Below are 27,624 nucleotides of genomic sequence, written 5' to 3'. Positions count from 1 at the left end.
GTTTTGTAAACTAGTATTGTCTGAAAATGATTACTTTTTTAGAACATGAGACTCTGGTCTAATGAACAGTACTTTTTTTTTAAATTGCAGATTATTATTGTGGAGTTTGGAGGGAAGCCATTCAGCTGCTCGGGGCTAACCCTTGACCAGTGGCTATGGTGCATCTTCATTGGGGTTGGAGAGCTTCTCTGGGGACAGGTGAGTGCCTGGATTAATCCAGTCACTGGTGCACACATGTTCAGCTTCAAAATGTGGCCACCATAATCAAGGTCAAATCCAATCATTGTCCCAGAAGTGTATTTCCCTGCTTTGATTGCTTAGTCTGTTTCTTGATTTTTTTTCTTGTCCAAGAGACATTGCACCGTGCCCATTGAATTTGAGTTGTTGGATGACCAGAGACTGTTTCATCCTAATAAAATCAACATCAGCTTACGTTGATACAATACCTTTTAATATAGTAAACCATCCCTCGGCTCCTAACAGAAGTATAGTGAAAAATATAATCTCATCATTTGGTACCTCTCAATGTTCTTATGGTTTAGAATGTTCACAATTACCCTCATTCTGCTCTTAATCTATTCAAGACTGGAACCATGCACAATATACTGGTTAAAATATGTCAAAATATTACCTTCAGGTAATCTCCTCAATTCCGACAAGCCGCCTAAAGTTCCTGAAGGAAGCTGGCCATGGTACAACAAAAGACAACATCCCTGAAGGAGAGTTAATGGAGGACAATGATGAAATTGACCATGCTGAGATGGAACTTCGTCGGGGACAAATCCTCTGGTTCAGAGGTCTGAATAGAATCCAGACTCAGGTATGCTGACAAACTCACAGCCCACCACAGCAATGGATCGCTGTCTGGAAGCTGTTCAAAACTAACTAGACCACACACCCTCGCCCCCCCCACCCAAAAAAAAAGCTGCCAATTCCCTCTATCTCTGCCAGTGTTTTTCAATGGACTACTTTTTGTTTTAAATAAAAAGTCTTTTTGTAAACAGACCCTCCTCTAGGTAATGTCCACCCAAAGTTATGCCATGTACTTAGAAGCAATCTATATACAAATTCTTGTTTACCCAGCCCCAAAATAACCTCTGCCTCAGGAATTCTGCTCTTCTGTCTCTCTCCCCTCTCTTCAAGTGGCTGTTACAAGTTTTATTGTGTTGCCTTTTTTCTTTTTACTGTTCTATTCTTGTTGTGGGGTGCTTGATCTTGTCCAGTATAACTGGGACATCACTTCCTTTTTATTTTTTATTGTTGCTTTACTTTCCTAGTCTTTCCACCCACATTCTCTCTTCCTCTCGCCTGTTCCTTTTGCTTGGTCTGTGTTCCCTTTGCTTGGTCTGTGTTCCCTTTGAATCGTGGTCTCACTTCCCTTCCTCATCCTGTCGCCTCTGACCTTTCCCTACCAATTAGTTGCCTCTTCTGTCTGCCCCCTTCCCCAATTTAATTCTGTTTTCTCTCTCTCTCTCACAACCCCTGTCTGCTTTCACCCCTGCAACCCCCTCTCTCTTTCTAACTTTCAATGTGGAGCAAAGCTGTCTTATTCTCTGATTCTTTGCAGATGGGCGTTGTCAACACATTCCAGGGTGGACCTTCCTTGCAGGGAGCACTGAGGCGGCAGCCCTCCATAGTCAGCCAACACCACGATGTAAAAAATCTTTCTACCCCAACACATGTAGTGCTTTCTACTGGCAATACTACTCCTACTACTTCTGCTACTACTACTGTGGGGCGTGAGTGCCGGTTTCTTAAAACAAACTGCATGAAATTAATATCATCTCCGTCCATGCACTTAACTTCTTTTTTCCCTTTTTAGTTTCCTGAATGTTCTCTCATTTCAGCCTTTTTTTGTTTTAACTTTTATTTCAAAGGTTGCTGCATCTAAACGTTTTTCTTTTTCTCACAGGAATGGAGTTTTTCAGATAAACACACAAAAGATGTCATTTAAAAAAGAAATATATATATATAGTAGGGGTGCAACGACTATTGTCTAATTCAAAAATCCACCGAATATTGAATGTTTTTCTTTCTGATTTTCTAGATAGACTGAATTTACTCTGACTTTAACCAGTGCATTCACATAAAACAAGGCCAATACATTAACATACTTTTCTTTTTTCAGAAAAATCTATAATATAAGCTTTGAAGAGTACTTAGGCTCTGCCTAAAGGTTGAAACGTTTTGACATCGATTCCCAATTCAGGGAAGATCCTGAAATTTTGCAAGTTAATGATGCAACAAATTCCCCTTCTTGCAGATGTAGTTGTAAGGCTCCAGCGCTATTTAATAATTTGGGATAGTGATTTTATATCTACAAAGGGGTAATGATGCAGTCATAACTATCACTTTCACCTGAGAGTAGTAAGACTGCTCTGTGTATTTTGACACAGTGGAGGGATTATATAGAGATCCTTTCTTAACCTGCCTCTGCTTGTAAGTTAATGCAATTTTGGTCCTCTGGTCTGAGAATGTTAACAAAGTAATCACCAAAAGTAAATGATATGGCTCCTCAAACATACTCCTTTATTCAGTAAGATCGTACCTGATAAGCCACTACAGCCCACCTTTCGTGCCCTTTCCCCTCTCCTTTGATCCTCTTTTCCCTTGCATCCACCTATAATTTCCACCATTTGTTGCACAAGTTTAAAACATTTTGCATATATTAAGGGTTAAAATGAGTATCAAGTTTGTTTTCATTGAAACTTCAATAAAAGCTAGATACTTTAATGTTCTCCCAGTTTTTGAGGCAGCTCCACACGACTAATGCATTAATTGACATTTCCTTGTGCAAGTGTCTTGGTGTAGCAAGTCATAAATTTGATTTCATTTTGCTATCTGCTTAGCATTTCACTTGAAATCCATGAATTGGAGAGTTTCTATTTGGTTTTGGGAAAGGGGCAGTAATGCCAGCACAGGGCTTTTTATTAAATGCAGGGATGTCACAATGCAACTTGTAACAGCTAGGAACAGAATCCTTTTATATGCATGCTTTTTTTCTTGTAGCTTGCAGCTATGTCTGGTTCTGTATAACATTAATCCAGTTTTACCGTAAGAAGGACCAAGCAAATCATTGTTGGATCGGAACTATGCTGCTATGCCACCATACAATACTGAAATTGTCAAATTAATTTAACCTTTCTTCCAGGGCACAAAGTCTGTCTTCTGTCCATTTTCTTATTTTTTTGCTGTAATTACATTTTTATAATTCCAATTTTGTTGAACATAATGTACAATATATTGACTTACCTTATTGTATTATGACATCCCTGTCTTGGCTCAGTGGTGAAAGCCTATGAGTGCACAATGAGACTATGATTTCACTGCTCAACTGCAAATACTCTTTGCACCTCTGATAGCCGAGTTTTATGGTCTATTAATCTAGCTTGAATTCACGGTGTAAATGTTCGAGTGTAAGCCCAAAACATTTTGAGGTTTTCAAGTGTCGGAGGTCTATAAGTACTCTATGAAAATGTAAATTGTCTTGCCTACTAGAACTAGGAAGCACGGGTTTTCCTCTTTTTAGGTATGATAGTAAGACTATAGGATATCCAATGTAAAGGTTAAGAGTTAATGGTAGTACTCTATGCCTGTAAGAAGCTATAAGTTGCAAGTCAAATTCAGCAGTAGTTATGGGGGTCAGTTATTAAATAGTCACTTTTATATTGTTTTGTGAAATGGTCTACACAACTAGCTGAACTGCTAGACCTCCAGTGTAGGCAGTAAATGTCTATGTATAAGGAAGGTATTTCAAGCCAGTTACACAAGCATAGTTATTTGGAGGTTATGCGTTTTAGGGTAAGTGAAGATTATCTTTCCTGAAGGTAACTGTACAGTTGGCTGCATTGCAGGAGACACCAGCAATTTATTGACCAGTGTCCAGACTGCACTGTAATAAGCCCATTTATTGAGTTTAACATTGTGCCGCTATCAACATTCAGTCTTAAAAGGCAGGGAGAAAGTACTGTTCACCTTCCTGAAAAATCACATTAAAATGTCGTCATCGTCATCATCTTTGGAAGGAATATTTGTTTATAATCTGTGACAACTAATTACTGGAAGTCAGACTTTTCCAGGTAAACTCCTCTTTCTTTTGCAGCAGAAGATGGTGATTGTGTTGTAAAGACTGCAGCCTTTTTACTTCCTTTGTTGTTTTGCAATTGAGCTTTCAGCAATGCTGCTTCATTTCTTGGGAAAGTGATGTTGTATGGAATTCAAAGCCATTATGGTTTTTCTCTTCATTTTGACCAGAGTTAGTAACAGCAAAGCATGTCAGACGTATTTTTAACTTTTTAAAAACTTCTGAGCATAGCTGTTAATTTTGCTTCTGAGCGACAGAGGATATCAGTTTGAGATTTTAAGTTCCTTCTTCGAAATGGAATGGCAAGTGTGGAACCTTGACGGTTTGTGCAGTTTGGTTCTGGTGTAATAACATCACCATTTATTCATTCATTAGAATCTATAGCTATTTTCAAATCTACTGAAGGAATTCTTAATGTGGTGGGAACATGCCAATGGAATGCCTTTAATCAATCTTACATGAGGATTAGAAAGCCTTTTTAGATATTTTCTGATCAGCCTGTTCTGTGATGTTAGTGCACACCTCTGAAGCAGGTAGAACTTCAGCCCAGGCCTCCTGGCTCAGAGGTGAAGGTGCTACTACTGCCACAAGATTTCACTCCAGGGAACAATGCTTTTTAAAGCATTGGAATAAATTGGAAGAAGTGTTGTGTCCTGGACATGTTCTTGAGATTTTTAAAAATGCCCTGCAATGAAATTTCAGCAAGCCTGCTTTAGCAACTGCCACAGAGCTCCTCATTGTCTTCAATTTCACTTCCAATAGTTTAGACATGCATCAGGAGTCCTGTTGAAAATTTTAAGGGGGCCAACCAATTATTTAGGTTCTTTTGAAGAAAATTTGAGCAAAGCGATTTAAACAATAGAGTGAAATGTGCACAGAATTTATCTATTTCATCACATTACATTTGATTACCCAGAATGTCATTATACACTGGAAACCAAACTGAAAGGTGAGTGTAACCATTAAAACAAAATTGGTTCAGCAACTCTGTGATTGAACAGGTTCGCTGGTGGTTTTCCACTCCAGTGTAAAGTGGAAAACTGCACTCAGCATTCAAATGAAGAGTTCAACAAATTTCAATGAACTCTTGCAATGAAAGAAAATTAGTTACAGGAGTTGACATGATTTGAAAGACAAAAAGTTGTACTGCACAATACAAGATTAAAAAGTCTGTACTTGCATGGAATCTAATTTCCTAGCATTTACATTAATCCTTGAAAAACTTCACGGCATCTTTAATAATAGATCACAAATATATCCTGCCAATAGCTGAACTGCAGAGACTGTGAAGATTCCAACTTAGACCCATGTTTTTGTTCTTTCATTGGCTTATCAGACGAAAGAGAAATCCAAGTTTGCCTGAATGATAGTGATAACTCAGTCCACGAGCAGCAGTATTTGTTGATCAGCACCTGTGTGGATGTTGAGAAAAGACCCCAGAACCAAGCTGGCTAAAATGTTGGTACCTTGTACATGAATATGGTTATTTGGGCAAAATATAGGAAAATGGAGTCAACGCTTTTATGAAAGGAGAGGAAGAAAATTGGGAGAAGGAAAAATATTCACTTTCTTTTTACATTATAATGTGTATCTCAATAATTTGCATATTTAAAGAAAATCAGTTTTCATAAGATGTCAATTAAAACTAAAAGTTTAACTTTTTTCATTTTATCAATTTTAACATCAAAAGTTCAGGGGGCATTTTTTTGTGGAGGTGGGGGGTTAGATTGCCTCAATTGAATGAATGGGGAAAAATTGGAGGTTGCAACCCTTTTAGGGCAAATCTAAGGATGTGAAAGTATTAGGAATTGGACCAGTTATTTTGTGTCTTTATCATAGGACTTTGGGGCATTCCCAGGTATGGATGCAACATTGTGAGACAGAATTGGGCTTTGAAAAAGATTAAGAAAAAAAAAGTATTGCTTGAAGGCAGCTTCACTAATAGAGTGGATGAAAGACTTGAGTTTGAGGTCAAGATAGTTTGAAATAAATCAATAAATGTGAATAGATAACTAATCATAAAGCTATTGAAGTTTAGACATGAAGCCTGTTGGATAAACTTGTAAAAACAATCTGTCATTGAAGAAAAGTAGATTTTTCGTTTAAGAGACTTGAGACAAGGACATAATGATTCTGCCATTGCACTCTAAGAAAAATTAAAATTGTGTGCAGTGGAAACATGAGTAAGAGAATTTGTTTGGAATCCAAAAAGAAGTATTTTAGTTAATGAAGGGTAACTTTTCTATTGGAAGATTTGGCTACACTGAGGCATCTATTTTGTAAGTTTATACGATCCTTCAATTAGAGCACAAGTGGAGCATTGGTATGAGTACTGGGATCAAAGGGAGCTGTTCCAGTGCAAAGAACTTCATTTGAACTGTGCTGGGAACATTGTTCTGGCAAATCGATCAACTGTGACGGTAGAGATGGTTTTAAACTAAATGGTGGGGTTTGGGTGGGTGTGGAACGTAGGCTAATGAAGCAAAAGCCTCAAATCTAGAGTGTACAATCATATCAAAAAAGGTTTGGGTTGATGGGAAGGAGAGAATGTTTAAAAGACTGAATTAATGACTCTTATTTGAATTCCATAGTATTTGAAACATCATAAATGAATTAATGGCACAAATATAGGTTAATGGGTATGATCTTACAGTTATTACAGTGCAAAATCTTTACTGACTTCATTCCTTAGTGGCCTTATGTTAACTTTTTAAGATAAAAGTCAATTATTTTTATTTCTCTATCATAGGAAGTGCTTTCAATCTACCCTTTAAAATCACTTTGTCATTATAGAACCGCAACAAGGACTAGAACTGTTGTTGATAACTAGACTGATCATGGATTATGCTTGAATATTGATGGATAGACAACAGTGCAGTCATTGGGAAAGTAACTGAATGATAATTGAATGTGGCATTTTCCAGAAGGAACAAGTGTAGACTGAGATCAAGATTGAAGAGTTGATGTGGATGAAAGCAAATATGAAGTCAGAGACTCCTAGCCAGCATTTCTAAGGACGTGTAATGAAAATCTTGTCTATTATTGTAAGATTATTAACTTAAGTGTCCAGGATCATGATTAACTAGGAAATTGGATGTGTAAAATCATATTGTGTTTTCTGTTGTACTTGTAGCCCAACAGCATCTTCCTTCAAACTGTGAGATTTTTTATTTCTGTCTAAATACCACCTTATCTATCAGTTTTGCTTGCTTCCTAATGTAAAAACTAATGGTCTGCTAATCTCAGTGATTTAATCAAAAGCACAAAAGCTAATTACAATGATCATATTAGACCCATTCCATTTCAGCACACCTGTCACACAAATATCGATAGAAGTCAGCAAATGGTTATGTTTTTCTATGTACTTTTCTCACAGAACAGGAGGAGAAGGGTTAAAGTCTGTATCACATGTTTTGGTGACTTTAGGTAGGGGGATGTAGGGAAAGGTGGGGAGTCTGATCTAAAGGAGACCACATCCCCTACTGCACTAATGTAGATTTTAATCTATGCATAGTGAAAATGTCATAATCAATCTAAATTAAATCTCAGGTGAGTTCACTCTTCAATTCAGCACAAGAAGTAATGATGCACAAACTATCTTTCCAATAGCACCAATTCTCACCAAGAATAATGCAAAAACTGGACTGATTGGGCCATGGCTAATTACTCCTCTGCTTTCCTATCTCACTAACAGTTGTTTTATCCAATGCTCTTCGTGATCAATCGTTATCCAATGTATGTATTGCTGATCTATTGATCTGCTCTTCTCAGCATGTGGATCTGATTTCTTCTCTTCCCTCTGCTCCTCTCCTCCTCACCCCTCCCCAACCACACCCCCCTCAAAAAAAGTTGTTCTAATAGTGCAGAATCTGTTAGGCGGGTCTAGTATTCTCATCTTCATTTGGCACAGGACACAGAAGAAGCAATCAAAAAGATTCACCAGAGATGGTGAATGGCCAAGTTGCAGTTTGTTATTTGACATGGCGTCTCCAGGTGAAGACAGACTTTTTTTAAAAAGAAGTTTTCTTTGATTCAACAAGTTTGTAGCTGTGATGTTTTCAAGGGTGCCTTAAACTTGCCACCAATTCAAATATTGGGCCTACACTCGAATGTTTACACATTACCTTCTCTGCTGCACTGCATGTCTGTGTGTTGCTGATCGTGAGCTTGTGTATTGTGATATTCAGCTTGTCCTGTTGGTTTTACCAATAAAATTTCCTTACCATGCAAAAAGTTATTTTGATGACTAGCATGGGAAAATTTGACACTTGATTGTTATGCATCATGGGTCCATTGTGTTGTACAGTTTCACTGGATTGTGGTAATGTTTTCCCCTCTGTCTTCACCATTGAAGTGATGCATCTTACACTTTGCTTTAAAATGCATTGTCCAACTTAGGTGACTATTGGTCCATTTTACTTCAGTGCAGTTAAAAATATCTTCTTAGTATTCACATGCTCACGTCTTTAGAATGGCAACTGTTAGTGGAACCCATCCAAATAGACAATAAAATTGAATGTGTACAGTGCAATCCATTTATACCCACTTGTCCCTGTCTGTTTAATATAAAATACAATACAGTAGTTTTCTCTTAATTTTGGTGTTATTTATTCAGTTCTTCTGTTTGAATGCTATCCATTTAGTGCCCTCCATTTCTTGGGTTACTTTCTATCATTTTGTTCAAATTTGTGCTGTGTTTGACAAATGCTGTTATTACCATTTTAATCCCCTGTTTTAGCCTGTGAAACTTAATTGCACTTAAATCGTAGGAATATGTTAACACTGTTAGTTAACCTTAAAAGATTGGAGGTATAGCTGAGCCTTGGTACTCCAGTGTGTATCCAATGTGGTAAGGTGTGTAAAGGTATTTCAGGATTCCAATCTTTCCATTACAATCTAGGCTTATGTCTATTAGTGAAATGAAGTCACCTAGTTCCTGAATATTGCAGGCAGAGGCTTTCATTCTGGTCACTTGGCCATTCCTTCATTTGTGAAGTTGAAGTTAACCACTATTGAAAGTTTGGGTGGAAAAAAGATAGAAGACAATAATATTGCAAGAATATCTATGCATAGCCCAGTCCTTTTGTGACTGATTCATTTGCTATATCATTTTCTACAACCCGTTTCACCTTATTTATGTTCTGTGACCTGATTCTTTTACTTTTATTTCATTTTCTCTTAAGAACTCCTTTAATATCTTCAACCTTGATATTAAATTGGGTTTTATAATAAGATGCTTCCAATTTTTGGTTTGTTAGTGACCTATTCAGATGTTCTCACCTTACGGCTGGTGTCAGAAATTTGGTTCTGAATTTTGCTGTTGGAGGAGAAAGTTTAAATTTACTTAGTTTAAAGAATGGAATGTCAGTAAACCCACCAGTTTGTTGTCCTCCAAATCGGGCATTGCCCATTTTAAGTACAGTACGTACCAAGCATGGAAAAGCCATATCTTTGGAAAGATTTTTTTGGAACAACTAATTTTTATTTTTCTTCATTTGTCACAAGTTTACATTTCCAGTTGTCTTTTTTTTTATTTACAGCTTTCCATTGCACCCAGTTCTGGCCACTTTAATATTGGCAACATCTATGATCTCCATTCTCTCAGCGCACGATCTGCCAAAAATCAATCCCACTGTTCATCACCAAGACCAAATTTTTTGACTTTCTCTTTTTGGCTCCTCTGTCCTACAGATCAAAGTGGTGAATGCGTTCCGCAGTTCCTTGTATGAGGGGATAGAGAAACCAGAATCTCGAAGCTCCATCCACAACTTCATGACACACCCAGAATTTGGAATGGAAGATGACGAGCCTCGGATCCCACTGATTGATGAGACTGATGTAGAAATCAATGGACTTGCCCCAAGCCCACCCAATAAGAATAACAATGCTGTTGACAGTGGAATTGGCCTACCCCTCACAGATGCGAGCAAGCTCGCCTCTTCCAGTCCAGGAAGCCCCTTACACAGTCTAGAAACATCTGTCTGAATCTCTTTACACAACATCCATCACCCCCCCCCCCCCCCCCCCCAACCCTTACCACCCTTGCTCCCAACTCCCCCAACCACACCCCAAGTGGATCTCCAATCCATGAACTTGCAGCTTTCACTCTGTTTTGTCTTGTTTTGCAGGAAGCAAAAAAAATTGAATGATAATTGGCAAATTGACAGGAAGTCTGCAGATCCTAAAGCATTTTATGTAGGATGAGCGAATGTTTCTGGCAATATGTCATCTGAACATGAAACACTATCTTAAGATTGTAAAACACACCAACTGTCATGCCAGAATAATGTACAGAATGGTGAGAGTTAACGGAACAATTTATGTCGACTTTTACTTCTCCTGTCACCAGCACTTTGGAGTTTACAAGATGTCTGTTTCAATTTATTCAAATTGAAAAGGCCACAGATTTCGATAACAGTGAAGTGAAATGCCAAAAAAAATACCAATTCTATATTTCCTGGAGAGTGTTGTTTGCAGTATGATAAATGGGAATTGTTCTTGTAGTTTGGTTCATGTATGGAGCAGCAGGGAGGACAGACTTAAACTAACTTATATTATTAGTTTTTAGTTTGACCTGGCTTGCTGATGACCAGTATTAGGTCACTTTTGTAGCCAACTGCCAAGTGGCTTTCAACATTTCACTGACAGAGGCAAGTGGCGAAATCTCCTAAATTTCAATGTGCTGGTTGTGCTTCACATCACTTGTACACTATAACTATCTTTTGGTCTCCTGGCAAGGTGTGATCCATGTCTACAGTAGACTCCCTTTTACAAGTGGTCAGCAGTAATGTTCCAGTCTCAATGGGAAAGCTGTTAAAAATCCTTTGAAGACTATCTTTGTATCAGCAATTTTAGATTATTTGCAGGGTTGGGGTTTGAGGTGGGGAGGAAGGGTGTAGAGAAATAGTGGCACTTGTATTTTTTTGGTTGGTCATGGTGACAGATTATTGTTGTTGACTGCCAGATGTTCAACTTCCCATTAAAATTGAGTGGAAGCGGGATGTCTAATCATTGTCAGTGCGCTGGGGTATGGTGACATCACATGCACACTGAAATGTGTTCTGCCTTCTGACAAGGTGACTGATGTCTGAGACTAACAGTCTAATGAGGCAATTGACAGCAAATCTTTCAGTTCAATTTAACATAAATGATGTATGGTAAAGCTACTTAGATCCTTTTCAGTAGCCTTCTAAATTCACATTTGGTTCATACCTTTCTTCAACAAAAACATAAAGCCAAGTGGGATCAAAATTTGGTAGGAGTTTGGTTTGGAATGTATGTTTCTAGCAGCATATTTGCTACTTAGTTTAAAGTTTGTTGCAGGGGCTTCAATTCCACAATGGCAGTGTTGTCTGTTTAGTTCTAATTTGGGACTCTTTTTGGAATGATACGTACACTTAAACTGGAATAAAAGAATGGTGTTTGCTAAACTGGTAGGCAAAATGAGGGAAGCATAGTGGCATATCATGATTACATTTGAATTTGTGGGAAAGGTTTCTCTCTCACACAAAAAGAAGCTTTTTTAAACCTTAGCAAGCCTGCTGTTATCATCATACACATTAATTTTTATAACCATTTAACTTGTTCACTTGCCTGTTTGGTTCTGCACATGATACTTCCTGAAATATTGGCCATGCGTTGATGCCTTCGTAATTCAGTGAAATTGATTATATTTAGCCATTCACTGAATACAGTGGAAGGGAACTTGATTTGGCTGAACTAAAGTTAAGTGAAGTTTTCAGGATGCAGAGTTACTAAGTGGCCAGGTATTCGGACCTTTTGATTAAGCAGTGACTTGTAACATTAAAAAATTTGGGTAATGGGGCGAATCTTCATGACATCATGCAAATCCTTGGGTACATAACTTTGAATGATGGCAGATTCTTTATGGATCAATTACTTGATACAGTAGAGCTGTTTTAGATGGTACTAGAATTTGTATTTAGTCTCCTGCCTGCATGTTGGTTGAGATGTATGTTTGAAGTACCTTTCCTCTAAAATATTGTCTAAAGTGATTCCCTGCAACCCACACCACTCAGCACCTTTTTAAGTAATCAGACCTGAAGAGATAAAATGTATTACTGCATAAGAACAATGTTTCTGACATTTTTCCTAACCAAAACCTTTAAAATATTGGTAAGTACAGAACTCAAAAGCTCCTCTTTTTTTTTCCATAGTACTAGGATGGGTGATGTAGTATATGGCAGCTGCCAAAGTTGATGATAAAGTCTTCATGAGGAGTAATGACAAAAAACAGTTTTTGTCTACACTAAATACTGAAATAAACAAGAGAAGAATTGTAATTTATCTTTGATCATGAGGTGATATTCTATAGACCAACCAAAAAGGGACATTACAGCTTTAATAGGACAATGTTAAGTTATAAAAGAATGTGATATTCTAACTTTCATTTAACTATGAAGGAAGTGAAAGGATATTTCTTTCTACCACTATGCACTAAGTGTACCTTTTTAGTTTAATTTGTTTGTACCTGAACCAAAATCACCTCTTTGCATCTCCTGTTAGCAAACTTGTTGAGGTATATGTTGCATAGTTTTGTGGAAGAGGCAGAGCTTATAATTGTTGGAAATTATTCTAATTCCTCCAATCAATTCACATCTCCACCTTATCACAAAGCTGCATTAGATACATTTCACCATTCAGTTGCAGTTTCACACTTGCATAGTATGTTGAGAAAGGACTACAATAATATTTAATAAGAAAACCTGTCTTTGTTAGTAAGTAAGGAATTGGAATGTATAAATTGAGCAAACCCTTGTAGAAATGCATATAAACTTGTTTTGAAATTAATCCTAACCAATAAATTAAAACCTTTAGCTATCTTTATTTAATCCACTAACAACAGTTTTGCTGACCATTTAAAACTGCTGGCCAAAATTTGGAATCTAAAAGGAAGAGCCCAGGTCATAGTTTTTAAAAACTATTTATTGCATTCAACATTTTCTATCTATTTGCCAAAGTCTCACTTCAGGTAGTTTTGTGTAAGGATAATCTTTCCACATAAGCTCTCCATGTTGTGCAACTTCTGCTTGGTTATTGAATTTTGGCTGGCTGCTGAAGATGTAATGTCTAATCTGACTGCTTCTGAGCTGCTGTAAGTGTTTCTTTAAGATTTTCTTATAAGAAAATCTTTGTGGTCAGCATGGTGGCACAGTGGTTAGCACTGCTGCCTCACAGCGCCAGAGACCCGGGTTCAATTCCCGACTCAGGCGACTGACTGTGTGGAGTTTGCACATTCTCCCCGTGTCTGCGTGGGTTTCCTCCGGGTGCTCCGGTTTCCTCCCACACTCCAAAGATGTGCAGGTCAGGTGAAGTGGCCATGCTAAATTGCCTGTAGTGTTAGGTAAAGGGGTAAATGTAGGGTAATAGGTGAGTTGCGCTTCGGCGGGTCGGTGTGGACTTGTTGGGCCAAAGGGCCTGTTTCCACACTAAGTAATCTAATCTAATCTAAAACCCTTTAAATCTTCTCTCAATCTTGCAGTGAAGATTGTGAATCAGAAGGTATGTGTATTTGTTTTTTTTTAAAACAAGATGTCACTGCCCCCTCACCCCGCCCCCCCCCCCCCCCCCCCGACTTCCGTCCCAATGTTTTAATTGCAAATTTGGATAGACAGAGAAATCTCGATGGCTGTCCCTGCTGTAATATTTCTCCTGCCCCTATAGCAGAGGTAGGTGAGGAAAATATTATGTCGAGTAAAGAGAAGAGTAGTTGAAATTACAGTTTAAAATTAGGGGAATAAAATCTAATCTTCTATGCATATACTTAGATCAATATTGTATTGTATGATAGGTCCTGCCCTTTATAAAGATGTCAAGGTGATTAGACACTGAGGTCTGACTCAACAGCTGAAATATCTATATCTGCTGCAGTCCAATGGTGTAACGTATGTTAAACATTCTCTAAGCAGGAACTCTGGAGTGTATCTGAAGCAAAAGCTCCTTATCCAGATTTGTGAAGGCTAGATTTCAGTTCCAGAGAACTTGAAATCTCTAATCATTGTGATGAGGGTATTCAATGGTTTAAACAAGAACAAAAGCATAGCCTGTGGCTAAACTGCTGTAAGTTTTATTTAGCAATGAATAATTGCAGTTGCACCAGGATTAAGGTACTTATATAATCAAATACTTTAACAGAACAGCTGTTCTGTGCCAAAAGATTCCAACCATGAAAGAAACATGATTTAATGTTATATAAGAAGTACGTTTATTACTCAAATTCAAATGAAATTGGGTGTACAGCAAGTTCAAAATCTGATTGATCTGCCTTTATATTGAATCATGGAGCAAAATTTGTAGACAGCTCCAAATCTGAAGATTTGATGTTTGGTACCTGTTAAGTAAAGTTGGAAATGATCTTCAGGTATTTATCGATGCAGTTAGTAGTACAGGAGCTATCATCTGTTGTCTGTATAAAGCTTGTAGCTTATACAAAACAAATGAATCATAAGTAAAAATTTAAATTTTCTGATACTTAATGGTTTTCAGATTTGAAGGTGAACTTTTCCGCTGTTGTTCAAGTGTCCTTTTAAGAGCACCACCCTCTTGAGTCAAGAATGGACTCTAAGCATCCATTGCAGTTACCGATTTACATATTTCTACAGCACTGTAGAAGCAATATGATATGGATTAGTTATCTGGTGGTTATTGAATAGTTTATTTTCATGTACTTGAGGTTTATGCACTTTCTTTTGTGTATCTGCACTTCCAATTGAATTCACTCTAAAACTGTGTGGACTGTGAATTATCCTGCTAATGGTAAGTCTTAGCTTTACTGCAGAAATTACAGCAACAGGTCTTGTCTGAGCATACTATCTTAAGGAAAGAGAATAAAAATAATCTGCAAACCTTTTTCAGTTTTTTCAGTCATTCAAAACAAGGGCATTTTTCAGTTTGAATTATATTGCTGCTTTCATGTGAATGGTCTCAAAAATGGTCCCACAATATCAACTGTGTTTCCCGTTAGCTAACAGTGCCCATGCTGTGACATTATGGATTGGCAAAAAGAGCTGGTTTGTGTACAGTATTCAAACTCTTCTAATTTCCTGACAATTTCTGGCATTTTAATATTAACATCTGACACTTTTTAGACAATTCATCGTTATTTGCTTCTACTCAGTAAATTAAACTTCCAGTAAAACCTTTTGAATTGTTTCTGGCTGTTTAAATGCAGCATGTCGTCACCATGTCTTGAGGTTTCTTTCTAATGTCCTTCACTACTTCTGTCGCCACTTTCAGTGTTTATAAATATCCCTGTCGATTTTCCATCAGCCTGCACACCGATTTATGTCAAGTTGAAATGAATTACTCTTTATCTGATCTGACTCTTGGATTTTTTTATCTCCCACCTTTTTCTATCTCTCCTGCACAGACTTGAGATATTGAGAGACTGACCTCTCAAGCTCTTTTTTTTTTTTAATTTGCCTGAATCCAGGCAATTCTCCCATGTCATCACAAAGATGTCAAACTACGGAAGAATTTCAGAATCCAAAAGAACGTTCACACTATAAAAAGAGTAAGCAACAATTACTGACCGCTTGTTAGAACCTTTGAACAGTTTCAAGGCTACTTTCTCTTCTCCATCTCTCTTACCACCATCTCTCAAGTATGTTATCAAATTGCATTGAAAGATGGATCAGCTCTGTTCTACTCCTGTCACCCCGAAAAGCCCCAGGTTCACATTGATCAGTCATAAAAAATTCTTTAAACAGTAAATTAATTCTAATTTTATAAACTTTAATCATACTCACCTGCTTCGGTCTCCTGTCCCTGACCAAATCATGACTTCAGGATAAACCAATGCCACAAGCATTCTGTCTGTCTTAGTTGCTGGCTGTTCAGAGGGAAGTGTGTATGTCTAATGAAGAACAGTCCACCTTTATAAATGAAATTAATTTAATGGGAAGTGTGCAATTCAAAACTGTGTTGTGTATTAATGCAAGTTATGCCAGAGGCTGAAATTTTCCTTTAAATCAATAACTTCTGTGATGAACTAAACTGATTATGTGCTCAAAAAATGTTCACTTTTATTTGGAGACGTATCACTTTCAATGGATATCTACCATCCTTTCTACTGCACTTCAGGCACAGGTTAGTACGACTTGCAGCTTGATGAGAGACCCCTGAATTATCACTGGGTTTTTAAAAAAGTGCAGAAATAAATAAATAGTCTTCTTGGTGGGTTCTGGGCTGCCTTATAACAAAAGCGGTATTACATTACATTTTCTATTTTACAACATGAATTATATGCCTTTATAAACTTAGAATGGTGACTATGAAGACTAAACATAAGGAATTTGGAAAAATAGGTTTGATTCCACTAAAAATCCACCTCAGATTTATTATTTAATATGGAAAGAGATATTTTTCCAGTTTTGGGACCACAAGCATGATAAACTATTTTTAAACAACGTATGAAAATTGTCTACAATCCCCATCTTCCTGGCACATCTTTATCTCATCGGGTAAGCAGCTTGAAGAGTGTACATGTTAATTACCAGTTTTCTAAATGTATGGTCTTGTGGAGCAAGTACTTGTGAAGCACAATCAAATAGTTGGGACTGACCTGCTCTAATATAGTAAATGATTGATAAAAGGTGAAGAACCTGTTAAAGTGGTTACAAAGCGGTGATTGTAGACTGCTAGTTTACTGACAGCAGCTTTTTGAGGAGATTACAATCAACCTTGGCCTGACCTCGAAGCAAATTATCACCACAATCATACAGTACAGAAGAGGCACTTCAGCCCATTGGGTCTGTACCATTTTTTAAAAATATATATAAAATTTGTGTGTATAATGCATCTGGATGTTGTCTATGTGGGTTAGATTCTTTTTTCCAACAAAGTTAAAGCTTTTTTCTGTGTGCTACGTCTGTTGCTAATCAACAACAGGCACTTGAAGCTTACGTGAAGCCATGCTTACAGTTAATGATTTGGGATTTCAGAAAAGAAACTAATTTTGCAGGATGTATCAATACTAGCCTGCATTGATCTTACCCTGATTACATCAAGGTGTCAGGAAGAAATCTACCAACAAACACTTAACAGTAGAAGCACTTGGATGATCTAGACGATTCTAAAGGTAATGGGCTAGAATGTAAGACACTATTTGTTGTCTATTCAATTTGACATTAACTTGAGCAAAGTAAATGACTGACTTTTTTTCCTTCATTCAATCCCTTGAACATTTGCAACCAATATTCTTGCAGTTGCATACTTTCTTGAAGTCTTTGTGTTAAGCAAGAGAGAGTTTACAGAAAATGGAGGTGTCAGATTATGTAACCGGATATATGCATGTTTGTGTCACAGTGCAGAGTCATCACTTCGGTAACAAATCCTTGATTTGATTATTATTGATAATCATTTTTATTTCCTATCTATAGATAGAAACTTGGGATATCTTTGCTTCCACAATAAAATTGTGCTCGTTTCTAGTCTTTTCATATATACATTTTTGTTAAAATGTCTAAAATTTTGCTTTGTGTATAACTTTGTTTCTATGTTCTAAAATGTTCGATTTTCTTTGCTTAGTTTGAAAGTGGGCAACACTAGAAGAGTTTTTAAAAAAACACACTATGGCTTAAGTTATTGAATAAAAAGTATGGTGCTGTAGCTTAAAGGTATATATCCTGTTTGATAAGTTTTCATTTAAAAAAAAACTAGTACAGCTTTGCTAACTTATGCCTTGAAAGATGGGATACTTATTAACTCTGTCATGTGTGTCCTTTGTGTGTTTTTCTTCATGAAGCAACAGCACGGACTTAGTGCAATTTCAAACGCACATTACTAAGAAGTAATATCTTGGTTGCCTTTCTTCAAATTTAAATAGGGAGCTAAGGGAATCTTAATAACATATACACCTAACTCTTCTGCCTTCACAGTTTACTGTTTTTAATTGAAAACAATGTTCCAAGTGTTTACAACAAGTATAAATGTTGAATGAAAAAGGCAAAAGTGTTGCATCAATATCTGTATCATTCACGTAGTCCACTTTCATCTGATTCAAGGGAATTATTGTTCTTCAGTTGAGAAGGCATTGTGGTATAAAGAAATGAAATAAGACTTTGGAAGGAAGTCTTGTGATGCAATTCCATTGTGCAAGTGAATGTAGAAAATGTATTTTTGGGTTCTGGACAATTCCATCCTTCAATAAATACACTCGTGAAGCTAAACTATTTCTTGTAAAGCAGAGGAGAGCAAGATTGAGGTATCCAGTAGCTAGTGTAATACACACTGGTATTTTTGTAAAAAAAAAATGAAAAACTTAAAAATTTTTAGAAAATGACTGAATAATTATGTGGTATGCATGACTTACTGTGGTGGATCAGAGCAATATGTACCCTGGTGTGTTTGCCACATTAGAGTTCAGCTTGGAGTGCTGATGCTGTATCTTGCATTTTGATATTTTTCTCTTATTACCAGTGACATAACCTCTATGTAAAATGTTTTGCATGTATTTATATGGTTCTTGTGATGGAATGAATAGTCAAAACAGCTTCTTCCAGAACACACCACAATCTGACAATACATCCAGTTGAGAAGTGAAAACAATTTAAAAAAAAAATTGGCAATGATTTATCAAACCTTAAATGCGTGATTCTAGAAGCTTCAGAGTATTTTTTTACAAGCAGCCTGCATTTGTGAATCATGAAGAATAATGTATCCTGCAATCTTTGTGTATTAAAAGAAAATAATAAATATTTCTCCATCAGTTGTTTATGGATAACTTTTTTATCCTGTTGTAAATAAACTCATTTTTTTGTTTATTTTGAACTATGCAAATGGGTCCGTAACTGTTTTCTTTTTATTTTCTCTTCCATTCAGTCTGTGTTTTGGTGGAATGTGTCTTGTTTTGGACAATGTGTAAACCATTTTGTAGTAAATGAACATGTAGAATGCAGTCTCTCCTTTTCCTGTTAAGCAAAGTTCAGACAACGATGTCGATTGAGTAAATACAAATAAAGAATCTGGGGGAATGGAAAACTATTGTGTGTCTCCATTACTGGTGGACTGTGCCCTGGATCCAGTGCTTGGCTGAATTTGGCTTGAATTTGAACTATTGTGTGAGTGGAATTGACTTTGAAACTTGCAACAGATATCCAATTTACACATTGGTTCAAGCAGATGAAGTAACTCATTTCTGCAGTGGTCAAATAGAAATTATAACAAAGTAATTTGTCAGTTAATGGAATGAACATCGTGCGTTAACAAAGGTGACAAGTGTGGAAATACTCAGCAGGTTAGACAACATTCTCAGCAAGACGAGAGTTAATGTTTCAGGTCTTTGACTCTCCTGCACATCTGGAAAGGACTTGAAATATCTTTGTATGCAGGGGAAATGGGGAGGTTGGAGAAAATGAACAAAAGGGAAGACCCCCTGATGGTGGAAGGTGGGAGAAATTAAATGGTAAAGACGTTGGTCATGCTGAACCAAAGGGAGTGGTAATGGGGCAGGACACACCAAGTGTGCCCGGAAGAGATGTAAATGGCAGAATGATCAACAATTGTCATCTGAAAGAAACCAGTGTAAACCAAACCGGCCAAATAAAGGAAATGCAAGGCGGCAAAATTTCAAATTGTGTAATTTATTAATTTCAATATTGCACTGATCGAAAAATGAAATGCTGTTGTTTGAGCTTCATTAACCTCTGTCCCATAGTAATCTAATTTGAGCAAGGCGGAGAATTAAAATAACAAACAGGAGGGAGTGCAGTTCATGCTTGTATCTTGAATGGGGATGCTCTACAAAAGTGGTTCTCTACCAATCCAAAAAACAATACCTCATCTTTCCAGTCATTAAAATTCCATTTCTGTTGGTTCAGACTAATACAATCTCAGTCCAAATCAAAATTTTATGAATTCCAAGAGCAACCCTTCACAATTTGGACTGATTCTGTTAAACTTTGAGTACGGAGAGAACTTGCTGAGGTGTTAGAAATGAATTTTTAAACTGAGGCTTCTTCTGCATGGCCATTGGAAATATTTGAAAGAAGCAGGAATCTTTTCCCAGTCTCCAATTAACATTCCTATCCTGCTGACATCAAATGCACTCGTCATCTCATTGTAATGCATAGGATCAAAGGCCAGAAAGTGGTTAGTGTTTAGTAATTTGCTAAACACCAAATGTTGTGAAATTATATCTACATAAATGGAAATGTTCCTTTGTATATTTTGATCACTGGAGGGAAAAGGAATCTTGTTTGATTTAATGATGCTATCCTGGGTCTTTGTCACTTGCTGCTCACCATCTACAACCTAAACCCCACACCTCACATCACAGATATAACTACAGGCTTAACTACTCATGAATTTGTAAGATCGAATGTAAGAGCTATAAAGAATGGTGAAATTCCTTTTTTACACAGTATTATGAAGCTGTGAAATGCTCAGTGATTGAAGTCAAGGCCAATGAAGTGTTTCCACACTTGTCACCTTTGCTAACCAACGCACCATGTTCATTCCATTAACTAACAAATTACTGTTATAATTTCTATTTAACCACTGCAGCAAGTCAAATGTTAGGGTTGTTGGATTAGGTGTCCTAAAGGAAAAGGACTAGAATATTTAAACTAAAGAGGCACCTGAAATTAGAACCATAGTTGGCCAGAGTTTAAACATCACCATTGGGCATGACTAAATTTAATCTCTCTTTTTTGTGGAAACAGAAAATTCCCTGTTTAACTTTTCTTTTTCTCCTTTGCTATACAACATGGAACATTCCATTGAAGATCCTTCTAAGTATCTCTGAGAAAGATTTCAATAATGTTGTTCTTAAAGTTCAAACTAGCCCAATCTCTGCAAGTGTGTGTCCTGGAATTGCATCAAGCCTAAATAAACCAGTATGCAATTATGGTTTGTTTATTTATTTATTTATCTTGTACATGGGTATGGTGTTTACTTGTTTTTAAAAAGTGGATTTTTTAAAGATGTAGAATGCTTAATTACTTTGCTACTTCCCTAGTTGGCAGCAGCAACATTTAAAGCAATCTGCATTCTTAAGAGTTTCATAATTGCAATATGATTGAGTACTAAGCTGAAAGAAGATTACTGGATCATAAATATCTCAACCCAATTAGAAGTCATTTCCACAGTGGTTCAACAGATCAATTGTAGAACATCGAAAGATTCACTTCATGAACTTTGCTGAGATGGACAACCTTCATAGGTTTCCAATCTTTCTCAGTTAGTGTTCTCCTTTAAAAGACTTTTAGAATTTGAAAATAATGAGGCCAGCAAGGCAACAGCTTTTGATCTTTTGTCTCCAGCCACACTCTCCTTCCAATTCTAAATGCTGACCAATTAATAGTACGTTCCAGTTGCTTAGAACATTAAGGAATTAATATTGTAAGTTCACTGTCCTTCAGGTTGGAACACCATATAAGCTGTTTATATTGTTTCAATTTCCTGCTATGAAGTGTGATACTAGTCGAAAGTAGCCTGATGTTTAGCCACTACCATGTTTCTGTGTTAGAACAATCCATGAATGTTACTCTTCCTTTTCTTCAAGTCTCTGACTTCACGCAGCTACAACTATTTGTGTCAATTCCAAGGCTGTTAAAGGCTTTTAAAGTGTTGCCAGCTAATTCGCTGTTTTTTTTAAAAAAACCACCAAAATGCAGATAAATGTCTGCAGCAAGGTCACAAGAAGACTGCCAATATCTCCTTTCTAACAAAAGTATAGCTTTTTCTGACTGTACAAACATGGTTACTAAGTACTGACACCAAAGTGAATTGGAGATGGTCTCCCTGATTGAAAATCTGTATCTCCAATTAAAATCGAAATTGGACTAAAGTTAGGACAGTTTTGATGCTTGCCTCAAGAAGGGAATTGATCTTGTACACTGGAATAAGTGATGATAATACCTTGAAATTTTAATGATGATTAAAGAATCCAAACTATGTTCCTAGCTAATTTTGCCCTTGCTGGCCTATGAAAATTGTAATGAAACTTGGCTCCTTTCATTTTATCATCAATACCCATCTCTGATGATAAAAATGTTGTGGTCATTTGTTTTAAGGATTTGGGAAATGTAAAGTGCATCATATATTAAGAGAGAACAAGGTCTGAGGAAGTGTCCCTACCTCTGCACCAGGAGGCACACCTGCTCCAGAGGTGTTACTAGGCAGGTTAAACAGGAAAAAGCTGCAGCTGTCACTGGTTGAACTATTGCAGATGATGGCATCAAACAGGTAGTGGGGTTGTTCTGGTGAAAGCTCCTCAACCTGATGTCCGAAGATGCTGCTTGACCTTTTGATTTCCAGCATTGTTTTTAATTCCAACTTCCAGCATTTTGCATTTGTTTGATTGTTTTTTTTTTCATTTACCAACTTGCATCATTCCACACCAACCCTCCAAAGAGTAACCCACCCAGACCTTTCCCCTACCCTATATTTACCCACAATAATCCACCTAGCACTATGGGCAATTTAGAATGGCCAAATCACCTGACTTGCACATCTTTGGATTATAGGAGGAAACCAGAGCACTGAGAGAAGACCCACACAGTCGCCCAAATCAGGAATTGAACCCAGTCCTTGACACTGAGGCAGCAGTGCTACCCACTCAACCAGTGTTCTCAGCATTAATGGATGAACAGAGATGGATATGGACCAAATCATTCCTCACCCTTTTATTTAAAGGAATTATAGACCCAGTTTATTCATTGTGGTCTCAATTTAACTTTTTAAACCTCTGGATGATTCTAGCAAATCTCAGCTGTACCTTCCTTCTAGAATCAAAGCCGATCATTTCACTACTACAAACTGAATACCATCTGCCATTGTTGTATGTACAGTGTGCCTATGTCCCTTTCTAAAGATTGTATTTGTACATTTTGTAGACTGAAGCATAAGTGGAGTGATGTATGAAGGGCTTTTGCCCGAAACGTCGATTTTGCCTGTCCTCAGATGCTGCCTGAATTGCTATGCTCTTCCAGCACCACTGATCCAGAATGACGTAACATTATACCTAGGGGTCAGAACTCTTTGTAGTTAAGCAAAAAGATATGTAAACAGTGAAAGGTCTGAAGGGAAGATGAGTGGGGTAAGGTTGCAGGAAGGAATGGACATTTGAAACCAAAAGGTATAACTTCTGAAGATATTGAAATCAGAACCTTTGCATCTTTCTGCTGAAATGTTGAGAAATATTACATAAGAGTAACCAGGACCAGGGTTTATGTAGCCTCTCTAGTCTGCTTTGTCAACAGTAACTGATCTTCCAACTCAAAACCACTCACTCTTCCCTTTATCCCCTTAGTGTCCAAACACACTAAAATTCTTTGCGAAACTGTTCAGGCTGAGGCAGTACAGATTGAAGGCAGAGGTCAGATTTTTAATCAGTAAAAGAATTAGGGGTACAGAAAAAGGCAGCAAAGTGGATTCAATGATTATTAGACCTACCATGCTCTCATTGACTGTCGAGCATCTCAGTGGGCTGTATGGCCTATTTCTGTTCCTATAGCCTATGATCTTAGTCATTATAATATTCAACCCCAATTGCCTGAGGCTGGAGGAATGCACAGTCACTCCTGTCCCACCACTCCTTTGTTTTGTGTTATAATCCACCTCTACTTACCAAGTTGGCCAAATAATACCTTAGCCATAATTAATTTGGAGGTGCCGATGTTAGACTAGGATGTACCAAGTTAAGAATCACAACACCAGGTTATTGTCAAACAGATTTATTTGAAAGCACCAGCTTTCGGAGCACTGCTCCTTCATCAGGCAGTTATGGAGAATAAGATCGAAAGACAATTTATAGCAAAGGTTTAAATTACAAAAGGATGGAGCAAATAATATAGCACCTTATGTTCTGTAATGTATGCCCTCAAGTCACCGATCACATATGCTTACCTCTGTATTTCCAATGTCTGCAAAATTTCAATCTTAATGTTTCTTCAATCATGCTTTCACCCTCAACACGAGGGATTTCTTTTCAGAAATAAGAGGTCAGTTGGGTAGCTTGTTCTTGGCAAGTTTTCCTCCAACTGAATCAGATGAAACAAGCATTTTTCCAAACCAATGACTGTTAAAGCAGACCCTTCAGGGATCAAAAGCAAAACAATTGCCACTCAATTTTCAGGAAGCTTTGCTTGGAAAAAAAATATACAGGAGCCAGAATGAAATTCCAATGAGCTTTTCCAAAGAAACTATAAAACTTGAAATAAATCAATGTTCCAATAACAAGTCTTTCAAGCAATATAAAATATGACCATCACAATACACACAACTCCTCAGCATCTATAGCCACCATAGTTGATCTACAAAAGACAACTGACAGGAAATTTCTTTGCCTCATCGCTATCCAAAATAATCTCTCGATAAAGATTTGGCTGTGACAAGAGAAAAGCTTATTAATAATCTATCTTGTCATGTTTTCAAAATTTTATACATTTCAATTGCATCCGATTCTTTTAACCACTAGAGTACAGGCCCATTTCTACTCAACCAGTCCTTACTGCCGAGCCATTTTATTGAATGTTCCTACTCGGCTATGAAGTAGTTTTTCTTGAAGCTTGCAGTGAACTTTATTGCAGCAACATCAGAGGGTGATGGCAGATAAGAGTGAAAATGGTAAGCTATAGACACTTATGCGTCTCACTTATGCAGATATGGAGGTTTTTTTGACAAAGTACAGCTGCCATTTGATTTTCACAGTGAGGTGATAGTGGCACAGAATAGCGAATACAATATATCGAAGAAAGCCATATATATATATGAATGGAAGTATTTCCTGTGCATGTAATGTCGAATGTCATGGTTCAGGATGTGGTGAATGGGGAAGTCATGGGCAAAGCAAGACAGGAAATGAAGATATCGCATGATTCCACCAGCAAAGGTAAGTTGCTGAAATGGCAAAGAATAATTCAAGAAAGGGCAATGTTGAGAAACCAGAAGATGAAAAATCAACGAACTCTGATCAAGGAGGAGGAAGAAACCAGGAAAAACCATAGGAAATGGACCATCTCCAGTTAAAGATTTGATTACCAGAGTAGACATATTTGACAAAGCATGCTTTTTGATTTTCCCAGTACACATACAGAGAAGCTGGCACTGAGTACCAAACAAATATTTTATAAGTATGACATAAATTGCTGTATATCTGTAGCATTTGAAATTATTGTGCCATGTCAGATCAGCTTACTGTGCTTGTACAAAGTCGGAAAAAAAAAATCCAGCAGTGAGGTACAAGGCAGAAGTTTAAACTGATACAAAAGATCACAAACAAATCAAATATTGAATTTCCTCCCTGAAGTACCAAACTATTCTTCTTCTTTCTAATACATTGTCCCTGCAGGCTCAAGATCAATTTTATGCAAAATGCATGCAGTTTCCTGGTAGTTGTGATAAAGCAGATGTTGCATTTCGTTCACGAATTTTTACCACAGCATGAACTGTTGAAATGGCTCAAAAATGGAACACAATTTGTTCTAATGGGTCTTTGTTGTTGCAACCCTCTAGATGAAATAAATTTTCAAGAACATTACAGCTCAATTCTTTAAGTCCCTGAAGCATAAGCATTTTTCCCTCCTATGTGTTATTTACAGACAGTGCGTTAGGATTATACAAACAATGAACTAGTGTTTAAATATAATGCAAGGAAATTTGCGTACACAAACAACTGATTTCTGCCATTTATGTGCCCTTCAAATTCTTGCCCTAAATTCACTTGCACTCTTTCAACTTTTTGATGATTAAGGTCACTGTTGATCTCGTCCATCTCTCAGACCCAGCCAATGGTGTCATAGCTACAAGTTTGAGAGAGTTGAATTCAAGATGACCCAAGAGGCCACAACAGCTGTGGAATAAATAGAAATCGGGAGTTATTGATCGAAGTGCTGGAGGTTTTGAACGTAGATATTTGAAGCCAGAATACAAAATTAAGCATGCTTCTTTCAACAGCCATTAATGCATATTTGACAGATAGTCATGGAATCTTTACGATTATGAACAGAGCCCACAAGTGTTGCATACCAAAATCTCTGCTTTAGCACAGTAGTGTTCAATTGTGAATACTTCCAGGAGGATGGCAGAAATAGGGTACAGGCTTCACAAGAGTACAGTCATTTGCTAGAATAATATCATGGTTGAGGTGCAATTAAACGCAGAGACAGAAATGCAGTTGTTCTCAAGGAGGTGATTGGAAAAGGCTGGAAAAGTCAGAGCTGCTCAAAACTACAAGGGAGTTTGATGAACTTAAATCAGGAGAAAACGTACCCATTAACTGGGTAAGTAGCAAGAGATGAAGATTTAAAATAATTAACATAAGTATCAGAGCATAGATGTTCCATAGTGACAAACTTATGATCGAGAATCATAATGAAAACAATTTCAATACTAATTTTATTCAGGATATACTCAAAAGAGAAAAATTTGCAGGGCTTTGGTGATTGGAGCTAATTGGACAGTTCAACTGAAGAGCCAGGCACAAACAGTCTCCTTTGGGGGTCATACAATGCTGCCATCTTATTATAATTTCAACTGATTGTAATTCACACATTATCATACTGCTGTTCAATTTTAATGTTCACTTGTTAAGCTCTTGACAACAGCATTCTCCACCTCAACCAAGGAACATTTTAAGTATTATCAAACACTGAATCACCCGAGCCACACAAAAATTAGAATAGGCAAAATAAGATTCAAGAAATTAATGCATGACTCAAAGTGGACTCCAGTTCATTGGGCACTGCCATAAGTACCAGAAAAGTGCAGGGTGTACTGTTGGGACAATCCACCTAAATCATGCTGAGATCAGTGTTCTAATGAATCAAATGTGGAAAGATGTGATAAATCAAAGAGTAGAGACAAAGCAAGAGGAATGGTATTAATATGGGAAATGATACAGACGAGGATAGAAAGGAATCAAGAGCACAAATCTACAAGTAAACAAACAGATAAGGCTAGAGGTTACAAAATACAAATTTACAAGCTTTGTACCTGAATGCAAACAGCAATCAAAGTAGAACAGATGAACCGATAGTGGAAATAGAAATAAATACCTTCAATTTGTTGCCCATTAGAGACATGGCAGCAAGAACACAAAGATTGGTCAGCTCCGTTAATTAACAGTATTAACAATAGATAGGGATAAGCCATGTTCAGGAGAATAGGATGTAGAAGATTTATGGATAGAGATAAGAAATGACAAAGGGAAGAAATCACTTGTGGAAGTGATGAGGTCTCTTAATAATAACCAAGCAGGATAGACTATAAAAAGGAAGATATAATCTCAGTATCAGGAAGGTACAGGCGTAATCACTGACTATTTTAATACATACATAAATTGGAGAAATCAGATGGGCAAATATAGTCTCGATGAACACAGATTCTTGGATAACCACATCCTGGATCTAAACATATAGCTATTATAGACGTGGTATTGTGCAGTGAGACAGTGAAGGCACCTCTAACTAATCAAATCATGATATGATTGAAAGCCACATATTGGAGGAGAAAATGTCCAAGACCAGTATGTCAAAATTAAATAAAAGAGCAATTATCAAGCATGAAAGCAGAGCTAG

General features: G+C 37.1%; 1 protein-coding gene across 8 annotated transcripts in view; it reads left to right on the top strand.

The window, feature by feature from the left end:
* The window catches only part of LOC122563116 (plasma membrane calcium-transporting ATPase 1-like), a 391,378-nt gene extending 372,294 nt beyond the window's left edge, over positions 1-19,084 (top strand). For 5 of the 8 annotated variants that reach the window (XM_087973527.1, XM_043716559.2, XM_087973528.1 and 2 more), the window contains 3 exons: positions 91-198; positions 638-820; positions 9,776-19,084. In XM_087973527.1, the coding sequence (XP_087829653.1) occupies positions 91-198; positions 638-820; positions 9,776-10,069 (585 nt within the window). In that variant the 3' untranslated portion in view covers positions 10,070-19,084. Of the gene's footprint in view, positions 1-90; positions 199-637; positions 821-1,567; positions 1,740-9,775 lie in introns of all 8 variants that reach the window. The other 3 variants (XM_087973530.1, XM_087973529.1, XM_087973531.1) reach the window with 2 other exon arrangements.
* Positions 19,085-27,624: the final 8,540 nt, after the last annotated feature.

The sequence above is a fragment of the Chiloscyllium plagiosum genome, unplaced genomic scaffold (genome assembly GCF_037043375.1).
Source record: "Chiloscyllium plagiosum isolate Xiang-an unplaced genomic scaffold, Cpla_swu_hap1 HiC_scaffold_26, whole genome shotgun sequence".
NCBI lineage: Eukaryota > Metazoa > Chordata > Chondrichthyes > Orectolobiformes > Hemiscylliidae > Chiloscyllium > Chiloscyllium plagiosum.
Note: the sequence above shows the minus strand (reverse complement) of the source record. Positions and strands in the feature narration are given on the sequence as shown.